Source organism: Hyperolius riggenbachi, chromosome 8, assembly GCF_040937935.1.
Source record: "Hyperolius riggenbachi isolate aHypRig1 chromosome 8, aHypRig1.pri, whole genome shotgun sequence".
Classification (NCBI taxonomy): domain Eukaryota; kingdom Metazoa; phylum Chordata; class Amphibia; order Anura; family Hyperoliidae; genus Hyperolius; species Hyperolius riggenbachi.
Window position 1 is genome coordinate 228,497,327 of NC_090653.1, and position 21,435 is coordinate 228,518,761.

The 21,435-nt window shown below is 43.3% G+C and overlaps 1 protein-coding gene across 4 annotated transcripts in view; it reads left to right on the top strand.

Moving 5' to 3' along the window:
• FLNA (filamin A) overlaps window positions 1–21,435 on the top strand; it is a 118,046-nt gene that overhangs the window by 31,498 nt on the left and 65,113 nt on the right. For all 4 annotated transcript variants that reach the window (XM_068248260.1, XM_068248261.1, XM_068248263.1 and 1 more), the window contains exons 2-6: window positions 15,364–15,612; window positions 17,667–17,764; window positions 18,435–18,582; window positions 19,058–19,176; window positions 20,526–20,603. In XM_068248260.1, the coding sequence (XP_068104361.1) occupies window positions 15,364–15,612; window positions 17,667–17,764; window positions 18,435–18,582; window positions 19,058–19,176; window positions 20,526–20,603 (692 nt within the window). The remainder of the gene's footprint in view (window positions 1–15,363; window positions 15,613–17,666; window positions 17,765–18,434; window positions 18,583–19,057; window positions 19,177–20,525; window positions 20,604–21,435) is intronic.

The window sequence follows — 21,435 nt, forward strand, 5'->3', positions numbered from 1 at the left end:
GTTGAAAGGCCTATTTGTGCCTCTTTAATCTAAATGGAGCAACACATTTGATAAAATGCTTCCCCCGGAGCGCTGTCTGTGGCTACATGCTTATATGGCCCACCTTTGTGTTGCACCTTATAATGGCACTCCCTGATCTTGTGAGAACATGCTGGAACACTGAATAGCTGAAGTGACAGTGCATACATAGAAAGTATTTGTGTGGCTCAGCCAGGAATTCTCTATTTGTTTCCTCTTTTCAAGCTCTCTTCTGCAGCTGTTCCATGGAGCTGTCACGCTTGGCCAGATAAAGCCACGAGGACTCTGAAAGGTTTGAACGTCTTAATACTGAAACTCGCATGGCAACAAGTGTTCCTCACAACGGTGGAAGAACATCAGAAATCCTTGTCTAACTGGAAGCTCACGCTTGCTGTCCTTATGTGCATGAGAACGGTGTGGCTGACCCTTTAAAAGGATGTCATGGAATGCATCCATACTCACTGCAGTATAAAGTTCTGCAATATGGCTTGCATCAGTCCGTGTGGGTCTGTGCAGTTTTTGTAAGGACCATTGCTCTTTATTGCTGATGTGTAAACAGCTTAGTCCAGCAGTAACATTCCTGCGTTTCTGTACAATATATCAGTGTCTGTGCGGAATGTTGGGCATTGCTCAACAAGGTACATAGGAAGTGGGTTTGTATAGAAGCAGCTGTCCGCTGCAATTACAGATTGTTCTTGCACAAGACATGGCACAGATCCTTGTCCTGCCAAGGCATTTCATTAAATATTCCTTCATGGTGGATTAGGACAATCTGAATCAAACTGACTAAGCAGTTAGCATTTTAGGAGACATTTCACTGTCCACATAGCAGAACTTAAGGTCCTATGTAGAATCCAGGCCATATCAACTGCCTATCTTGCGCCAATTTAACTTGGTCATACCCCAAACAATTTTGGATCTATTTATTTTTAACCATTGGTGGTGCTTTTCAATGTCCTCACCCAATCAAATGTTTTTAAGAACTTGTAATCCCGTGGCAAGAAATGTTTAATGAAATGGTAATACTTGTATAGCACTTTACTCTTCTTGGTCTCATAGCACTTTGGAAAAACAGCAGCTACTAAGGGCATGCTCAGTAGGCCACCCTGGAGCATTAGGAGTCTTTATCAAGGAGTCCTCAGACTAGGTTCTGGGTCAAGCAAAGATTTGAACCCTGGTCTCGTGTCAAAGGCAGTGCCCTTAAAGGATACCCGCAGTGACATGAGATAGACATGTGTGTACAGTGCCTAGCAAACAAATAACTATGCTGTGTTCCCTTTTTTTTTTTTTTTTATATTTTCTCTCCTTTCTCAGTTAAATATCAGGTATGCAAGTGGCTAACTGTCCTGACTCAGACAGGGACTGCAGTGACTCTAACTGATGAATTTCAATTATAAAACACTTTCCCAGCAGAATGGCTTGTGAAAGCAAGAAAGATACAAAGGGAATTTCTTAACAGTGAGGGGTACACTGTAGTCACTTCCTGTCTGAGTCAGGACTGAGTCAGCCACTTACATACCTGATTAACTCTTTCAGGCGGAGAAAGGAAAAAGAATGCATAGTTTGCTAGGTACTGTACATACGCATGTCCGTCTCATGTCACATGTCACTTCGGGTATCCTTTAACCAGTACACAAGCTACACATTTCTATGGCTGTACAAAGGGGCATAGACTAGGCATGGTTTAAAGGAGATTTGACCACCTGTCAAGACAGCTCTTTGCTTTAAAATATGGATTATCTTGCCACTGGAAGCTAAAGGGGCCCATACACTGGTCGATTTCAGCCTTCAATCGATTGGATCAGAAATCTATTGCCGATGGATGGAAGATCTAGGTCGATATAATGCTGGCAGCAGATCGCTGGCCCATAGTTGCATTGGCTCGAATTGTCCAATACTGCATTTGGATTATCCTCGGTCTACATGCAGCTGAGATCTTTGTTCTCCTTGCCCCCTCCCACCATGCTTTGCCACGCTGTAATCCCTTCAATCCCACATAGCACCTCCTTTTGTGTCCTACCTGATCTTGCACCTCCATTACTGTGAACCCATGCTATGCATCTGAGTGAACCTAACTTGCCTAATCTCCATGCTCCATCCAGTGACTGACTAAGCATTACCTGGTACTCATACTATGGTGTGTGTGTGTGATCTGGTTTTCTTGTATTCCTGTATTGTCATATTGCTGTATGTCATCCCTAAATATTGTCTGTAACCTAAATTAATGTTCAGCGCTGTGTAATATGTTGGTGCTTTATAAATACAATAAATTAAAAAAAAAAGAGGTACACATGATACAATTTTTCTGCCAGATTGACCCTTTCTAACATGCCCAATATGAATTCTGATCCATTTTCGGTTCACTTCTATGGAAATGAATTGGAAAATCGATCAGAAATCAGATTGGACCTGTTGGAAATTGATCTGGCAGGTAAATCTGAAAATTGTGTACCTAGCATAAGATCATTCCTAGTGGCTGGTACTTGCTAGTTCTTGACAGTGGAGAAGTTGCCACTGCATGAAGTTTTAAACGGGACATGTGGTTTTTGCTGCCTAGTAATTGCACTGCATGTAAAATGCAGAAATGCATGCAGTTAAATGCTACCATTTCACTACCTAAAATGGTGACCTAAAAGGCACTTCACTGTCTGGCAAACTGAAGGTCTGAATTGCTCAACAAGCGCACACTAGTTCACTAGTCCCAGCGGTTCTGGAGGTGTGGTTAGCTTACAGGGACAACAAAGGATGATCTGCATATGCTCACTCCAACCTAAATAATGGCAAATACTTTTTTGTTTGAAGACAAATTCTTATTCTGCAGAACCTTTTCGTAAGGCTTTTTGATCCTTTGTAACTAGCCCCTTAGACAAGCCACAAGTTTCTTTTTCAAGTCAGGAGTGGAAAGGTTTCCACGTGTTCAGAATTCTGGGATTGTGCAGCTAGTGCCAGTTCAGACAGCTGCCAGTCTGTTCATAGTGTTTTTTACTGCTTGTTTTATCCATGTATTGTCACTGACATGAATGGGAACTTTCATCTTGTGTCATTTAGCAACTGGCAGTTGCTTCAGTTTTCCCTAATGATACATGCAGCTTCTGAAGTATGCAGCAGTCACAGCTAGTCTGGGCCCCTAGCGCTCTAATGCAGTATTACTACAAACGTTAATGCTTTTCTGCACAATAGCGTTTCTTGTGCTTAAAGTGTGTATGGATACTTCTTTTGTCACAATGTCAGGTGTGGAATATAGGATACAGTGGCTTTGAACTCTATTTTGTGATGTCCTCACTTGTTGCACAGCATTGTGGGTACTCTACGGCATGATGTACAATGTTAGAGCAGTGTACGTTGGAGGCCTTGTATGTCTTGGCAGACTGCATCCTATGGTACAGACCTTCCTACTGGAGGAACATATGATTTCACTCTGTATTCACTAGGTTTGTTTTGGAGGCCCTTGTTCTGTAAGGAAGTGGGGCTGTGACCAAGGCATTAATCTGCCCCCCTTGTCTCTCCCCTGTTCCACCCCCAAAACTGTACAGAAGGGGAGGGAGACAAGATTCCTGGCAGGCAGCTTGTTGCTTGTGTTTGCCATATAAGGCCAAAAAATGTTGGAAAGTGCAGCGATTAGCAGAGAAGCCTGCTAGCCATGGAAGTGGCTTGGAAAGGGGTGGGGACTTGAGGGCTGTGCCGTGGACCCTCTGACTCAGTCTGCTCATCCCTCTTCTTCATTCCTCTCTTTTTTGTAGTTAACACTTGTGTCTCACACCATGCCACTGTCTGCATGTATGCTGTGCTCAGCTTCGAGCTGCCTCTGTGGAGAAGGCGTACATAATGTCAGCAGGGAAACTAATCAGCTCACATCAGGACTATCTTGAGGGGAATCTGTAGTTGCTGTGTACCTGCATGAAGCACTGCTGCTGGGTGTGGTGCTAACAGATATTTTGCTCTCGGCACTTTTTCTTGTCAAGTTGCTATTTACACAGATCCTGGTATGGAGTTTCTGGGGCTTAAAAGGAATTTAGACCTGTGGATAAAGGCATGACAAGTGAAAGTGTGACAAATTGGCTTACATACAGCCCAGATGTGGGCATAACAAAACATGCCTATCTAAATGCCATCCCAGAGCACAACTAGAGTGGATCATGCAGCCACTTTATTGTCATTAAGGCCACTTTTGTGTGCATTTTCTGTTTTTACACGGCAGTATTGCAGAATATGAATACTTTCTGTACCATTCATTCATTAAAGCAGATCTGAGACGAAAAACTAGAACAGTCACTTGTCTGACTTGTCTAAAATTTAGATAGTTAAAACAGCATATCTAGCTGCATACTGCTTCAAAAGTTTGATTTATTCTTGTGATACGAGGGCAGCCATGTTCTGTTTGTAACACTGTCACATTGTCACAGGCTGAGGGCTGGAGATGCTATCAGCTTGCCTTTGTGTAAATACAGTCCCCTCTCCTCTTCCTCTGACATCTCAGGCTAGTAACTCCTCCTCCTCCTGCCCAGGCTGAGCTCCCATAAGCTCTTGACTACTGTCTGAAAATGCCAAGGCTCTCTGAAAAGCTGTGGGCGAGGCTTGTTTTTGTTAATACCATAATTCCCTATAAAGTGTTTTGCTTGAGGAATGCCCTATAAACTATATGAAAGAAACACAATGTAATGAGTAAAAGTTAATCTCTGATCCACTTTTAAGACAAAATGGTATTCTGGGCAAGAATGCTGCTGCCTTTTTTTTTTTTTTTTTTTTTTTTTTTTTTTTTTTAGGTGGCAGTATTGGGTAGCTTGTCCCAATCGCCCCAGATAAAAGTGTTGTGTGGCCTTTGAGGCCCCCATATAGTGGTATTAGGTGGCCTTTGTACCCCTAACAATGCAGCAAGCACAGCAGTGTTATCACACGTCCACCCCCTGCAGGTATGTATGCTCTGATACATGCCAGCAGGTCATGGGAGAGACGGTACTGCATGGAAATGGGAGGAAAGTGCTGAAAGGACAAGTGATTCATGAATATTTACATTTGACTTGGGTGACACGAGTGGTTGGAATGACCAGAATCAACTAGGCAGCCGTCTGCTGCTAAGAATCTATGAAACTGGTGCAGTAGTTGGCTTCCTCAGCAAAAACTAGGGTTTTAATTAAAAACCTTTATGCAGAATTCTGTTTAGGAACTCTATGGGTCTTTGAGTACTTGTAAAGATTAGCAGCTCCATACTGCGCAAGCGAGAGCACTGACTTGTGAGTGTGCAGTACAGATCTCAGACCTGAAGACCCAGCTGGTGGCAGATTTGATCAAGGAAACAGAGGAATGTCCAAGAGCCTCTTCCCTTCTTGGGTGAGTAGCCACCAGAATTTTGGAATGGCTTCACTTTTTACTCGAGTCCACTAGTGATTTCTCAATCTTGCTGTAGATTTAAAGGACAACTGAAGTGAAAGATATGGAGGCTGCCATATTTTCTTTTAAGCAATTCCTGTTGCCAGACTGTCCTGCCAATCCTCTGCCTCTAATACTTTTAGCCATAGACCCTGAACATGCACACGATAAATTCAGGTGTTTCTGATGAGATGGGCTACATGCCTGTTTCTGGGGGTGTTTAGACTTCAGACACTACTGCAGCAAAATATCACCAGGGCTGCCAGGCAACTGGTATTAAAAGGAAAAATGACAGCCTCCATAGCCGTGTTGCTACAACAGGTATCTTTTAAAATTCCCACTGACTTTCGTGTGGGGCAGGGCAGTTTCTACACTTTGCTGACCAAAGCATTTTTGAGTACTGTATGAAGGCTATGCCTGTATGAATCTTGGTCAAGCCAATAAAGCGATCTTTGATTTTTGATTTGTCCAGGGGGGTCTATGTGCAGCAACTGAGCGCAGAGGAGATGGGAAGCCTCTGGGAGAGAGAACTTTGAATGGGATTAACATTTTTCTAATTTACACCCTAGACATTTTTAAAATGCTTTGACTCTAGTTTTAGCAATTTACATTTTCAGACCTTACGAGCAAAAATGTAAATCTCTAAATTGCTTAAAGCGGTATCGTCACCATAAAAATCAAATTTCAACAGCAACTGGTCTGAGTGTATTAAGTGATAAAGATGCTAATCCTGCATTCAAAACTTTCAAAACATTTTCTGCTGTTATGATTTGGAGTTATCATATACTTTAGGAGCACTGGCTCTTTAGTAGTCGGTGCCAAAAAATTGCATGCTGAGGGTTCATTTTATCTATAATGTATTCCTCCTCTTTCCTTTATTTCCCTGCCAGCTTCTTATCTGAAACCTAATCCCCTAATCACTTGTGTTTACAAGCAAGGCTGAGGTGACTCAGCGATTGGAGGAGACAAGAAAAAAAGTAAAGGGCAGAAATGACATCTCGAGTCATTCTTAATTGTGGGCAAAAGACATGGCCCCCACCAGGAACAGAATTCTCATCATTTACGATATAACATTTACTGAAATCAAAACGTGGACAGTACAATACATGTTATGTAAGTAGATCAAGCATTTATCTACTTATGTGTCGTCGTCCCCCCCCCCCCCCCCCCCCCCCTGGAATAGTATGGCTGATCCTACTGCTTTAAGTAAAAATATGGAAATTTTTGGTAGAGATGAGCTGCTCTCCTGGGAGCACTGAGGTTAATTGCCTCAGGACCTCAGTGTAAATCTTGTTTCCTGACTGAAGTGGCTGCTGTCTCAGGATGCATCTTGTTGGGAGCAGTTCCTCATCCCATTCAGTGGTGGGAAGAGGTGGGGGAGCATGGGAAGAATTGCATTTTGGTATTCTCTTGCCAGTAGTATTGGTCCACATCCACAGAGCAAAAGTAACAGCAGGGAATCGTACAGCCCAGTAGCAGCACAGACCATATACGGAAAAGCAGCATTCCATATTGACTCACAAGTCAGACATGTGAAACGTTTCCTCTTTACCCACACTGATGCTTGGTGTACACCCCATTCGGCAACATATGCGCTCTGTTCTCTGAAATGGTGACTGCCCCAAGGAGTTCCCAGTGTGCAGTTTGGCTCATGTTCTCTGCAGACACATTGTATTTTGTAATGGAAGTACTGTCTTCTCTTTCCCTTGAAGTGAAAAATGTATCACATTTATGTGAGCCATGCCATTGACTTTCCAATACAATTTCACAAATGAAACTAAACAAAAGGTTGAGGTGGTGTTCACACTTCGGTTCATGCATGTGGGGAAATCACGTGCATGAACCGAAGTGTGAACACTGCCTTAATCTTTTGCCTTAACCTGCTGACTGTTCAGGGCCTTGCTTACTAAGGGCCCATTTCCACTAGTGTGGAAATCGGGCCAAATCCGCAGTTTCCCCGCAGGAAACTCTGCCATAGGGGATAATGCAGCAGCCGTCCGAATGGCTTGCCATAGCGATTCAGACATTGCAGCATTTTTCTGTGTGAGTGGCAGCGAATTCCATAGTCATGAATGGCAAGGCTTCCAGGATTGGACTGCGTACTCACAACAGGAAGTGCCACTAGGAGTTTAGTGGAAACGAAGCCTGAAACTTTACCAGTGGGGATATTTTCAGCCATTTTGAGACTACATGGTAGGCTGGCCACAGTAAGGGCTCTTGCACACTACATGCGATTCTTCTGATTAGATTTTTTTTTTCTCTCTTCCCCGATACTGCATGCTGCATTTTTCTTGTTTTGATAGCATCCAGGGAATATCGGAATTGCAAATCAGACTTGCAGGGGGCCTGATTTGAGTTCTTGTGGTAGCAATAGTGGTGTAAAATCTACAGCTCAAAAGGACAGACTATAGAATTACCTTGTTCCCTTCACAAAAAAAAAATCTACAACCTGTAATGACTCTTCCTGGACTTCATTCACACTATTAGATTCATGTTGCTCACATCAACCAGGAGTGCACTGGAATGTCCAAGTCACTGAACGACTGCTCCTAGTGTTCCAGTGTGTCCATTGTATCAGACATGTCTTATATAGCATTGCTATTATGACATGTCAGACTTCTGTCTGGAAATTATAATGCACAACGTAAGAGTTCCCCTGATGTAAACTCTGCAGATTAGTTGCTAAGGGAAATATGTTAACGGATCCTATACATAACCTGGGATCTGTCAACCTTGCCAATGCTTTCCATTATGGAAAACGGTCATATATATATATATATTTTTTTTTTTTTTCAGTGGGAACATGGCGTAAGACTAATTCAATCTGGGTTCATATCTTTTAGAATGCATTTAAGAATTTTTCAATTTTGATGGAACGTTGTCAGCAACTGCATTCAATTTGTCTCCGTTCCAAACTAAATGTAAATATGATGCGCCTGATAGGCTGGATGTGGTCTGCAGTAATTCCTGACTTGGCATGAATACCCACAAGTGGTCAGGATCATAGTATGTTCCTAGCATACACATACCATAGTATGTTTTTATCCTTACACTCTGGAGCAGTTATTTGAACCTCGAGGAATTTATGGACTGCCTTGAACCCTGTGTTTCAGGTGTATGGATGCTATGAGGTTGTCTGATATAGAAAGGGCTTCTTTCCATGGACTGAGCTGTGCTCGGCAATCAGTTACCAGGCAGCATTGAGTTTGAAAGGCATTTCACTGCCAAACAGTCTGGAAAAGAGGCCTCAGTGAGGCAAGATTACAACAGTGTTCAAGTACTAACACACGGGATGTATGTGTAGATTTTTTTGTGGCTGGTTTGTAGTCTTCAGTGTTCTCCCCAGGCTCTTTTAGCCGGGTGCTCCACTTGGCTAATATTGGGTAGCACCCAGCTGTCATTGGCTCGCTGCCTCCTGTGCTGTATGCAGAGTTGCACGGAGAAGCAGGGCTGTGGAGTCTGTACAAAAATCTTCCGACTCCTCCTCAGTTTATGAACCCTGCAACTCCGGGTACCCAAAATGGCTCCGACTCAGTCTAATACTTGCCAGGGCTGTGGATTTGTACAAAAATCATCCAACTCCCAACTCAGTTTATGAAATCATGATTCAATCTCAGACTCCGGGTACCCAAACTTGCTCTGACTCCAACTCAGATTCCAAAGCCCTGCAGAGAAGCGCAACTTCATCACTGCATTCATCTGTCGTGCTTGACCCGGCTACTCTTTCATGCCACCCGGCTGGAAAAAAAAAATCTGGGGAGAACACTGGTCTTGTATGAACCTGTGCTTGGGTTATTGACTGTTATGGTTTTGCACCCATCTATTGACTGCTATAAACATTTTGTTACTAATTCCTACTGTTCATTGAATGATTGACTGCTGTAGCTTTGCTGTATTCCACTATGACAAGTAACTACTGACAGCAGCAGAGGGGAACAGGTACAAAGAATGCTTCATTAAACCAAAAAGGGCTGAGTTAAAACTTGTACCCTGAGATAAGCTGTTTAGGTGGATTGACAGGCATGTGACTGGCCCTAAAGGGGGTTCCCTTGAAGTCTCTCATCCTTCAGTATGGAGTAGTTCTTTATAAAATGTACATTCCATATGGTCATAACCCAACAGCAATAGCTACATTGGAGATGATGATCAATAACATGCCACTTCTGGCTTGCATGGTAACTTAGTGTAGGTAAATTTGTATGCAGCTTGAAATTGTGCCAATCAAATGCACTTCGTACAGATCTTGAAAATGGGACTTGTGCAAAGTAAAAGTAATAGTGCACACATTGCTCAGTGTTGCCTGTGACTCGTGTAAGTCGACCCCCCCCCCCCCCCCCCCCCTCTATAATTTTATGAAGTGAATCAGACCTACATTTCTAGACTTCTACTCCAGTATATAGAGTAAGCTTCCAGCAACTACTTTCACTCTTGACGCATTACAGAAATACCGATTGTCAAAAGGATTTGAATTGGCAAGCTAATAGATCATCCCCATGTAGAAGCATATTTCTGACTGGTTCTTATTGTGGATCCTATTGTACCTCCTAATGGAGGTATCAGTCTCTGCCAAATTATGTTTATCCAGTCTTTTAATGTCAGACAAGTGTAGTACAGTAAATGGTGCCAATGTTATGTCCCAGTAGTCTGCAGTGTCTGTATAGAGGTTTGCAACTGCTAGTCTTCCATGTGTATTCTGTGCAGCTGCCCCAACTCGTTTAAAGTAAACCTGAGGCTGATTGCACAAAGATTTATACTTGCCTGGAGCTACCTCTGGTTGTCCAGGCTCCTCCATTCTGCTGCTGTGGAGTCCATGACCCAGCTATGTTGCAGGCTGCTTCACCACTATGAAGTCTGTACAAAAATCATCTAAGATTCCTCCATTTATGAAATGGACTCAAAGTACCCAAAATTGCTCTGATGATTCAGCCCTGCACTTGCAATCTTGACCATGTGCATCCCTGAAAACACTCCTGTGGCCAAGAGCATTCTGCACAAGCACAGTTGGTCTTAACGAGGCCTCACCCAATTTTACTTTGTTTTTTTTTGTTGTTTTTGTTTTTTATCTAGCAGTTTGTGTCTTTCAGCAATAACTTTTGGTTGGTGAAAACTGTATGCATGTAGTTATGCCCCTAGTTACAGTGGTGTTCCCAGATTGTCATGGAATTATTGGGATCATGTGACAATTTGTCACTAGTTCTATGTATCTTTGTAGTGCAGTAGTTCAAAGCTATTCATAAATTCACATCATAATTGGAAGGACTTGTTAGTTTTTTTGATCACAAACTTGAACCAGCTTTGTCAGCTTGTTCGTTGCTTGGGAAACTAAAATATTCCAAAGGAAGTCCTATTTCAAAGCCAATGAACACATTTTGCTTTAACCCATGCTTAACAATAGTGTAACTTAATTTTTCATAGTACACTCTTTCCGAGGCAGATTGAGTCAGCAGTCTGATTCATATTTGGAGCTGGCCTTTCCAAACCAACATCCGCCCTTGCTGGGAGTCTGGCTCTTGCAGTGCATTCCATGACCACCTTGAAAAACCTTCACTGTCCTCCGGCTTCTGATGTGTGCTGGCTCTGTGCATAGCATATCTGTAAGCTCTTATGGAGCAGTTGGTAACCATCCCAGCTGTGACTCTGTAAGCTGTAAACTTTTCAAGAAATGGTCTCCCCACCCCCTCTACTACCTCTTATCAAGTTCACAAACCTACATTAGCCAAGAAATATCCATGTGTACAATACATTAAGACAAAGTTCCTGTCAGCTGCACTGGTGTGCTAGTTACAGCATTATGAAGTCTCTCTGTGCAGAAAGCAGTCTTCAGAAGGACCTTCCCTGACTGGCTGGAAACAATTAATAGATCTTAAAATGTGGATTTTGGACAACTGGCTTCTCTTCCAACCCCCCCCCCCCCCTTGAGGTTTGGCTGTGTACTAAGCTGCTCGGACTGCTAACACATGCTGTTTGTAGGGTTTACGTGATGCGAAGCAGTGTGTTCATGTGTAGCACATTGCTGTCACACCTCTTGGTAATCCTCACAATGCAGCGTTGTCATGAGGTCTGCTCACCATTCAAGGGAAGAACTTGTTAAAGCGAATCTGTCATTGAATCTTCAGATCTATATACAATACAGGTCTCTGGCAGATGGCTGGCTTTTTGTTGTTTTGAAGGCTCTAGTGGAGCACTTATCTACAGCAGCTGACTAAAGGTGCCCATACACAAACTATTTCCTGCTATTAGACAGCAGATTCGATCAGTAATTGAATCTGCTGTGAAATCGATAACTCAAACACTGAGGATGTTTTTTTTTTCCCCATCCGGAATCTATTTTTGCTGATCTGTCCAGGTGACAAATTTTTGCTCAATCACTGGGTCGAGTGCACATGGTTAGCGGTGTTCGAATCGGTGACTACCGACATAAAATCTCACCTGTTCCGCTGGCGTGAGTCCCAGGTCCCTTTCTCTGGCTGGCCTTTTTCTCCATCTTCACTTCCTGTCCTGTGACCAGCGGAAGTTCACAGAGGATGCTCTACTGTTTGAACTTACCCTCTGACAGTACGGGACAGGAAGTGAAGAAAAGATGGCCAGCCGGAAAAGGGGACAGCATGGTCCCAGGGACTTGTGCTGGCAGAAAACGCAATGTGTTGCTGCGGCCAGCATAAGACCAAATGGGGGCAGCGTGCAGGCGGCAGTTCCACAGGTTATGAACCTGTCATGCTGAAATTGGTCTTAAATTTGTGCGCAGTGTATGGGCAGCTAAGGCTGGGAACACACTAGGCATTGCGTGAAAGGCCTCGTTATGCTGCATAGGTTTGTGTTCTGCGTTTTCATTCCACACGTTTTGTTTGCTTATATAAATCGCAAGTTCAGCATTTTTAAAAACTCACATTGCAGAACAGTAATGTGTCCCACTGACTTGCAGTTATGTGCATTAACGTTAGCAGTTTCCGCAAAACTAGTGTTTCTGCCTAGTGTTCCTACTCTCTAGGTGGGCAGATTTGACCAAGACTCAAATCTCTTAACGAATCTGAGTAGATCTGTCAGCTACACCACAGGCTGATTCCCGATCAATTTCAACATGAAATCTCTCAGGAACCAGTTTTCTGAATCGCCCGCCCTTCCATTAGTGGTATACGCTGACAGTGTGTAATGCTAATGGAAGAGCGGGGATTCAGAAAATTGGGTGACACACAGGACCAGTAATCTATAAATGCGCACCCGATCGCTCATGACTGCCTGACATCTTGCAGCATGTCTGATCGATGCATGGGACTGATTCTAGCCTAAAGGTCCGTACACACGCCGGACTTTAGGCAACGACGGATCCGTTGTTGCCTCCCGCTGGGTGGGCGTGCCAGCGACAGTCCGGCATGTGTACGCTCTGTCGTCAGACTGATACGGCTGTTCCTGAGCGATCTGCCCGGCGGATCGCTCAGGAACAGCCGTATCAGTCTGACGACAGAGCGTACACATGCCGGACTGTCGCTGGCACGCCCACCCAGCGGGAGGCAACGACGGACCCGTCGTTGCCTAAAGTCCGGCGTGTGTACGGACCTTAAGATTGGTTGCATCATCAATTGGGCATGCTCTTGGCAGCACAGATTTACATCCGCTTAGACTTATCTAATCAGATGCTTGATCAGCCACCAAGTCGGGAAATGTATGGCCACTTTAACTTTAGGCAGCCCTGGGTGGCCGCTTTGCCGAAAAACATTCTCGCATGTGTATAAAGCCTTACATGGAAGAAAACTGTATCAGCCCTGATATCTGCCTCCATTAAGCTGGATATTTTAGCCTGTATAAAGTGTACGTCTCCTTTCTTGTGCCCGGTGTGGTTTACTTGGCAGATTACTACTTCTAATTACTGTCAGGATTCTCAGCTTTTAGTGACCATCTCCCAACTGAACTAATCTCCACTCGACCACTGATCATCCATCCTGTGGCATACTTTCTTCAGACTTGTGTTTACAAATAAAGGGACATAATGAAGTGCAGGATACTCCTTCCTTCCTTCCTTCCTTTCTTTCATTCAGGGCCCGTTTCCACTAGAGCGAATCTGCATGCGTTTCCTGCATGCAGATTCGCATAGACAATACATGTGGATGGGCCTGTTTCCACTTGTCAGGATTTCTGGGCGGTTTTTCTGTGCAGAAAAACTTTGCACGGTAGACCCCGCAGAATTCGCATACCGCTATGCGATTCGCATACAACGTATTTAATAGGAAATTCGCATGCATTTTCGTATGAAGTTTACTGCAAATTCGCAGGCATTTTTCGCATAGAATCAATGTAAAAGCACACAGGCACTGACATGGTTAAATTCGCATACTTACTAACATATGTGAAAACACCCGTGAATTCGCAGTAAAATTCATACGCGTGCAAATTCGGTTTGCGTTTTCCACGACTAATTCGCACTGCACAAGTGGAATTGGACCCTTAGGCTTTCTTGTGCGGTTTAATCCAGTTCACACCCCTACTCGGGTAGACTAACTGCAACCCAGCTTGAACTAGGTTCACACGCTACACTGGGTTTCCAGTGTATGATCTGCTGTCCATGATTTTGTGGTTTGTTACTATGCTATGACCTGACCATGTTCCACATTGTAGCTGGAAAAGTCATGCAAGATGGGACTTGGCTTTCGGCTACTGCAACACAGACTTGTAAATGAGTGACATAGGGGCTTATCTAAAATTAACCATTTTCTCAGTGATATGCTTACACCTTGTCAATAAAATGCCTTTAAAACCACAGCAAGCAAGAAAATGCTCATAATTTTGACAGTACTTTTTTACCAGTTTTCATCTGCGAGTGCTGGATTTTATTTTTTTGATCTCCTAGGAGAAAAATGACTTGCTTATGGGCCAGGATGTTGACTTGTCTTTATTTTGAAAAAAATTCCTGCTGTGGAAATTTTTTTTTTTTTTTTTTTTTCCCTGTGGTAGTGTGACCCTAGCTTCAAGTTGCATACAGTCCGATAAAGGTAAAATGTTTCCCTGACCTACTCATTCAAAAACTCAACTGGCCAGTTTGCTATGCAGCTCTAGCAATTAACCTCCCTGACTGTATGGAAAAGCCTGACTTGTCAATACAGTTCAAGCTATTTTTCCATGGACGAGTCAGGCTTGTCCTGCAGTTCTAAGGCAGGGTTCTGGTTTCTTTTATTGCATTAAAATTTGAGTTTGTGTGCAAATTTTTTGCATGCTCTAGATACCAAGTTATGCAACTTCATGCACACAAATTTTAATGCAGAGTGTAAAAATTTTGACCAGGCAGAATTTTTTTTTTTTTTACTTACTGATTTCACTTAAGATGTATACTGTACTAGGCCCTTGCTTGACAAATTTTAGTAATTTACAGGAAATTTTTATTTTTGGAATTTGAACCACACTTTTTTGTGCAGATTAAGCCCTCATTTCCAGACTGTTGAACTGTGAGCAGTTACCTGGCAGCAGTGAGCAGTTGTGAGTTTGAGGCATTTTACTGCCTAAGTCTGTGGAAAAGAGGCCTGAATACCAGGGAGGCTACCAGGTGCAGCAAATTCTGAATTTTATAATTGGCTAATAATGCTGATAGCCTTATAGGCCCTTTGGAACTGAAGGGTTAATTATGGAGGTTCTGATGGTCGAGGTCTAGCCTAACTGTATGCTTTCTCTGGCTCCAGCATTATCCAGTCCTGCACTGAATTTATCACTTAGATATTTGAGTAAATGTTCAGACTAAACACTGTCTGAACTGCACATGCATCCTTGAGGAGACAGATTACTTGTTCACATGCTGAAGCTGCAAATGTTTCTACATTTTAATGGCAGGCTGACAAATTCCCCTTAAATAGGCTACTTGCTTCTCAGCTAGGGCTGCTGGTCATAATAAAAAATGCTTACGAAACTTTACACTGCCCAGGCACAATATGAAATGTTTCATCGGTTATGTGAAGTAGACAAATCTCATGATTTTTTTTTTTTCCATTTGTCCAGACAGTAAAGCGATTGTTGATGGAAACCTCAAGCTCATCCTTGGTCTCATCTGGACCCTTATTCTGCACTATTCCATCTCTATGCCAATGTGGGATGAGGAAGAGGATGAAGAGGCCAAGAAGCAGACACCGAAACAGAGGCTTCTGGGATGGATTCAGAATAAACTGCCTCAGTTGCCTGTAACAAACTTCAGCAGGGACTGGCAAAGCGGCAAAGCTCTGGGTGCCCTGGTGGACAGCTGTGCTCCTGGTAAGTACAAAGTTCAAGGTTAACACCATCATAGGTTGTATTTACATACTAGGCTTGGTTCTGTATCTAAATTGCCAGAATGGGCTGAGTCTAGTTGCTTGTAGGATATAAACTCCACATTAATGCTTTAAAGAATGGTAGCAGACGGTCTTCGGCTCTGACCACAATGGTATTACTAATAAAAACCCCTATATCAGTTTTGGTTGACTTGGCACTCCTTGGTCTGCATTTCACTCGTTGCTGCTTTGCTTACAATTGGACATTTCCTTAGGGGTGGCCACTCACTCTACCATCTTATGGACCGTGTGCTGCATGTTGAATTGCTACAAGGTTTATGGATTGTAAGGAATTTGATCACCCATAAGTCTGTGCATAAATGGGCAGATTGTATGCACAATGGAAGACGACGTGACTCTTGCCTAAAAGCTAGTCCTAACTTGGGTGGCAGATCATGAAACTGGACAAAATGGGTAGAGATGGTAGAATGATAGTGACAAGTTGTAGAAATGTGTGGTGGGTTTACTGTAGGAGATGAGGGCACTTTGCGGTGCTGGTTTCCAGTTCTTGAGCACCCACAGGGCATATTTTCACAAGAGCACTATTTCCTTAACCGGTTTTCCCTGGTGACCAAACTGCAAAGACCTGACTTGGGTAATCTCTAGCACTTGAGGTGCCAAGTGAAGCGATGTAGCTGTGTCCACACTAAAGTGATGTAAAGCTTGTAAGATTTTGATCGTGATTGTGGTTATCCTGTAGCACAGGCATCCTTTTGCAATGGTCTTGCCCACAAACAACCTTGTTTAAGCTAATGTGGTGTCTATATTGCCTTTGGTCTGTTGTCTGTCTTGTGATCTGTGAAGATCTATGCACCTTTATGATTGTACTATTCTGTAAGCCCTCTGTTCTACCACCAATAGGGCTTGTTTTACATAGCTTTTTTTTTTCTCTCTATTGTGGTCCATTCAAGATGTCTTGTAAACTTCACATCAAAAACTACATTCAGAAGGATATGGAATTTTTCCTTTAAAAATACCAGTTGCTTGACTCCTGCTGATCCTGTGTCTCTAATACTTTTTAGCCACAGCCCCTCAACAGGCATGCAGATCGGGTGCTCTGTCATACTGGATTAGCTGCATGCTTGTTTCAGGTGTGTGATTCAGCCACTACTGCAGCCATAGAGATCAGCAGGACTGCCAAGCAACTAGTAGTGTTTAAAAGGAAATGTCCATATCCCTCTCAGTTAAAGTGGATCCGAGACACTTATACGCATTGAATAATTTTGTTCCTTTCATATCGTTTATAGGGCATTCCTCAAGCCAAATACTTTTTTTTTATTTTAATACTCTAATTCCCTATAAACAAGCCTCGCCCACAGCTTTTCAGAGCCTTTGCACTCTCCGCCTTAGCATGGGCTTATGGTAGCTCAGTCTGGGTAGGAATGGGTTACTAGCCAGAGATTTCAGAGGGAAGGAGGGAGTGAAGTTTTCACAGGCTAAGGGCTGGAGATGCAGATCAGCTTGCCTGTGTGTGTAATGTGACAAATAGAACATGGCTGCCCTCATTGTATCACAGGAAATCATCAACTTTGGAAGCGGTTTCAGTTAGTTGCTGTGTAAAGTATCTAAACTTTAGATAGGATATATAGACGAATTATAGATTTTTTTTTTTTTTTCTCCTCTCGCATCCGCTTTAAAGGGAACCTAAACTGAGAAGGATATGGATTTTTCCTTTTAACATAATACCAGTTGCCTGACTTTCCTGCTTATCCTGTGTTGCCAATACTTTCAGCCACAGCCCCTGAACAAGCATGCAGATCAGGTGCTCTGACTGAAGTCAGACTGGATTAGCTGCATGCTTGTTTCAGGTGTGTGATTCAGCCCTACTTCAGCCAAAGGGATCAGGACTGCCAGGCAACTGGTATTGATTAAAAGGAAACATCCATATCCCTCTCAGTTTAGGTTCCCTTTAAGGTTCCCTTGAGTATCTGATTTGAGACAGAAATCCTACACTACTTTGATTTTTAAGAGTAATCCAGTGCAACATCTGTCTTCCAGGTCTGTGTCCTGACTGGGATTCTTGGGACACCAGCAAACCTGTGGAAAACGCACGTGAGGCCATGCAGCAAGCCGACGACTGGCTGGGAATCCCTCAGGTAAGTGGCATCTAGACAGTATTTAATAATCCTCCATATCCAACACCTGTCCCCACCAGCCTGTCTGTAAGCAATCTACCACTCTTCACCGTACAGGGCCCTTTCAATGAGCCAGTTGTGTTGCAATCAGTTCACAACGTAAAGTCGCACCCAACTTTACTGCTGTAGTGCCACTTTATGTGGAAGCCCCATGGCCATATCGCCACATCACGATGCAAGGATAGTGTTCAATTTGATGCAATGGTCTTAATGTGAAAGGGCTCTTAAAGAGAACATGAGAAGAGTGGGGTTAAAAATTCATACTTATGGTGCCTGGCATGCACAGAACATGACCGAAGCAACTGACGGTTGTTTGCCGGAGCCAATAGTAGAACTGAGGCAACGGTGGTCATGGGGCTGGTTAGTTTTATCACCTGTAACATGAAAACTCATAGCTGGGCCCTTTGACTTGGAGAACTTCCTAACAGCATTTGTACCTAAAAGCTTTATCAGCTGCCAGTGGTTGGCTTTTTTTTTTTTTTTTTGTTCTTCCTTCTAAAGAACTAATGCTTTTTTCTAAATGGTAGAACCCTACACTAGTTGAATATCAAATACATTGCACAATTTTCCCAACTGCGTGACCCAATTTCTGTCAACAGTGAATTGTTACTGAACTGGTGTTGCCTTTCAGGTTATCACCCCTGAGGAAATTGTGGATCCCAACGTGGATGAACATTCCGTCATGACCTACTTGTCCCAGTTCCCCAAAGCCAAGCTGAAGCCTGGAGCTCCACTCAGACCCAAACTCAACCCCAAGAAGGCCAGAGCTTATGGACCAGGTGGGCCTCTATCAGCCTAAATGTATGATTTGAGCAAATGTCATAACTGAATTGGGAAATGAGACATTAGTGGGTGGAAAAATGTTGGCTCATCCATGGGTGATTATCTGGACAGATTGTGAAATGTTTAATCTCTTGACTTTTTGTACCAAATTCTGGTCTCCTAACTGTGACAAAGTCCTGAGGGCAGTTGGGCATGTATGCACTGCCAGTTACCCAGTGTTTGGGCAGATACGGTGGCCCTTAGTGTTTAGAAGTAGTTATGTAAATGGTCTGAAGATTTCTTATGGTTCCTTCATTGGGTGGGGTCATCAGTGCCACAAAATTTCATTTTTATTCACTTTGGTCTGTAGCTTAGCTGCCACATTACCTGGGGAGTGGCTTTCTGCAATAGGCAGATGAAAAACCTTTTTTAAAGGCCTTATGGCAGGCCTCCTTCTCATGCCAGTTTTATTCAGAGTATGGCTTTCTACAGGTATTGAGCCAACTGGTAATATGGTGAAGAAACGCGCAGAATTCACAGTGGAGACCATCAGTGCCGGCATGGGGGAAGTTATTGTTTACGTGGAGGATCCAGCAGGACACCGAGAAGAGGTAAAGTGGTGCATGCAAGTTACACATCCTACATGGGGAGAAACACTAAGTTCATGGTTTTGTAACTATACTTTCAACCTCAGTTAACACTAACTCCACAACTCCACCATGCATCACTTGCAAAGTCTGTCCCACCAATACTAGTGGTACTGTGAAGACGCATCGCTGTTGCAGACATGGACCCCCCCCCTTCCCCAATCAGTGACAAAGGTAGAACCTAGTAGGCATTGATACGGGTAGAAATGGTGGGTTGTTATAATCTTGAGTTGATGCAGGTTTATTCAAATGGGTAATCACTGGATTTATTTTTTTTTCCAAACTGCATGAATGCCGGATTTTGCCATTTCTGCCTGCATCAACTCTCTGTATCTCACGGATCATCCTTCTCAGAATGATGTGGCTGCTTGCCTCCAGGGAGCTATCTGGGGGACCTAGAACAAAGCTTGTCTAGTATAACATTGCTGTTACTTTAGGGATCTTTTATGTATAAAGGGAGAGGAAGATGGTTTTTGGAGAGGGGGGGCCACACCTGTGTTCGGAGGGAGGGGGTAAGAAATTGAACATGAATGGCTGCTAAAGTAGTAAAGCGGAGCAATAAGCAAGGGAAGCCCAACTTTAGAAGTAGGATGCACCATCTGGCAACAAATATGCGACCAGTCTGACTTGTGTTAGCTCACATCACATGACTGAAAATGAAGGACCAGTAACAGCCAGACTAGTAAACTAATAGAAATCCTGTAGCAAGCGATGGGGAGGCTGTCTGCTTCAAGAGTGTCTAAGGCCGGGCACACATTTTAGGTGTGAGAAAATGGGAAGGTTTTGCCGCAACATGTTAAAAGGATGCCTGGTAAATTTGGATGGGTAAAGCTGCTAGTAACAGATTGGCAATATTGTCACTACCCTACTTGGGCTTCTACCTCCTAACCCTAATCCTCTCTAGCTACTCCAAAAACTAGCCCTACCGTTTAACATGACCCATACCTACAAATTGCACACCAGGCACCACTATAGCTGCAGTTAACATTGCGGTCTATGGTGGCCAAATTGCCTGTCTCACTTGCTGCAATACATTTTTGTTTTCCACACCGTGGATGTTTTACTACCAAAAACCTCAATTTCTCAGCTGCTATAGTAAAAAGGCACATGTGACAAACTGCATATAAATGAGTGAGCCCATTTTAACCTGGGTTATCAGTTTTAAATGTGTTCAAACCTCAAACGCTCACTATCGCACCCTAGTGTGTGCCTACCCGTTTGGGTAATGGGTTTGCCTGCAAATCCATCTAAAAAATTTCAGTGGTCACAAATTGGGCTTTGTTAAAAACACTTTTTTTCCTCCCCACCTTTAGGCCAAAGTGACAGCCAACAATGACAAGAACAGAACCTTCTCTGTGTACTATATTCCCAAAGTCACCGGGATGCACAAGGTGAGTGTTCAGCTAAATGGAGTTTTTAGTTTCGGACTCTTCCAGGCAAATTTTCTCTGACCTACAACAAACCTACTTGAGTTGGTTTAACCAGCTGCAAACTAATCAGTTACAGAACTTGGTTAGCTACTCCAAGTCTGTGGAAACACTACCTGTAGCAACTACTGCTAGAAGTAGTCATGTAGTATATTCTTATCTGAATCGTAATGCAGCCTACACTTGGCTCTTTTGCTGGATGTTGGTTTGCATAATGGTAACCAGAGGCGTATCATCCACCAGGCAAACTTGGGCAGTTGCCTAGAGTCTAGGGGCCTGGTGTATAAAAGCCCACTACCAAAGTTTACTTAAGCCAGGTGACCATCGGCAGTGGGCATAAACTTTTTACTTAGGTCCCACTTTCATCTTGATCCATTTCTGATTGCAATACATGGATGCTGGAATCTGTTACCAATTGCATGCATTTTGGCCAGTCAGACACTTCCTGTTGGTTTGGTTCAGTTCACATTAAATTCTCCTTGACCATCTCTGATCTGGCTCTGAGGACAGGAATTAGACTTTATCTTGGCTGTCGTGCTTTGCCCTCCTGGCACATAACTGCTGACTAGCATTAATTGCTGCACAGGACTGCTTATCAGCCTGAAAGGTCTGAGGTGTACAGGAAGTTTAAATGTTAATAGTTAGCAGGATTTGATACATCAGCCGCATGCATAGCTCAGCCTTCCTGCCAGCAAATTGCGCAATGGGCATATCTATTTTTTCATATTGTTGCTACGGATGCTCCTCCAGAGTTTGAGCTGACTGCTCTGTGTGCAGCTAATTGCACATCCATGGA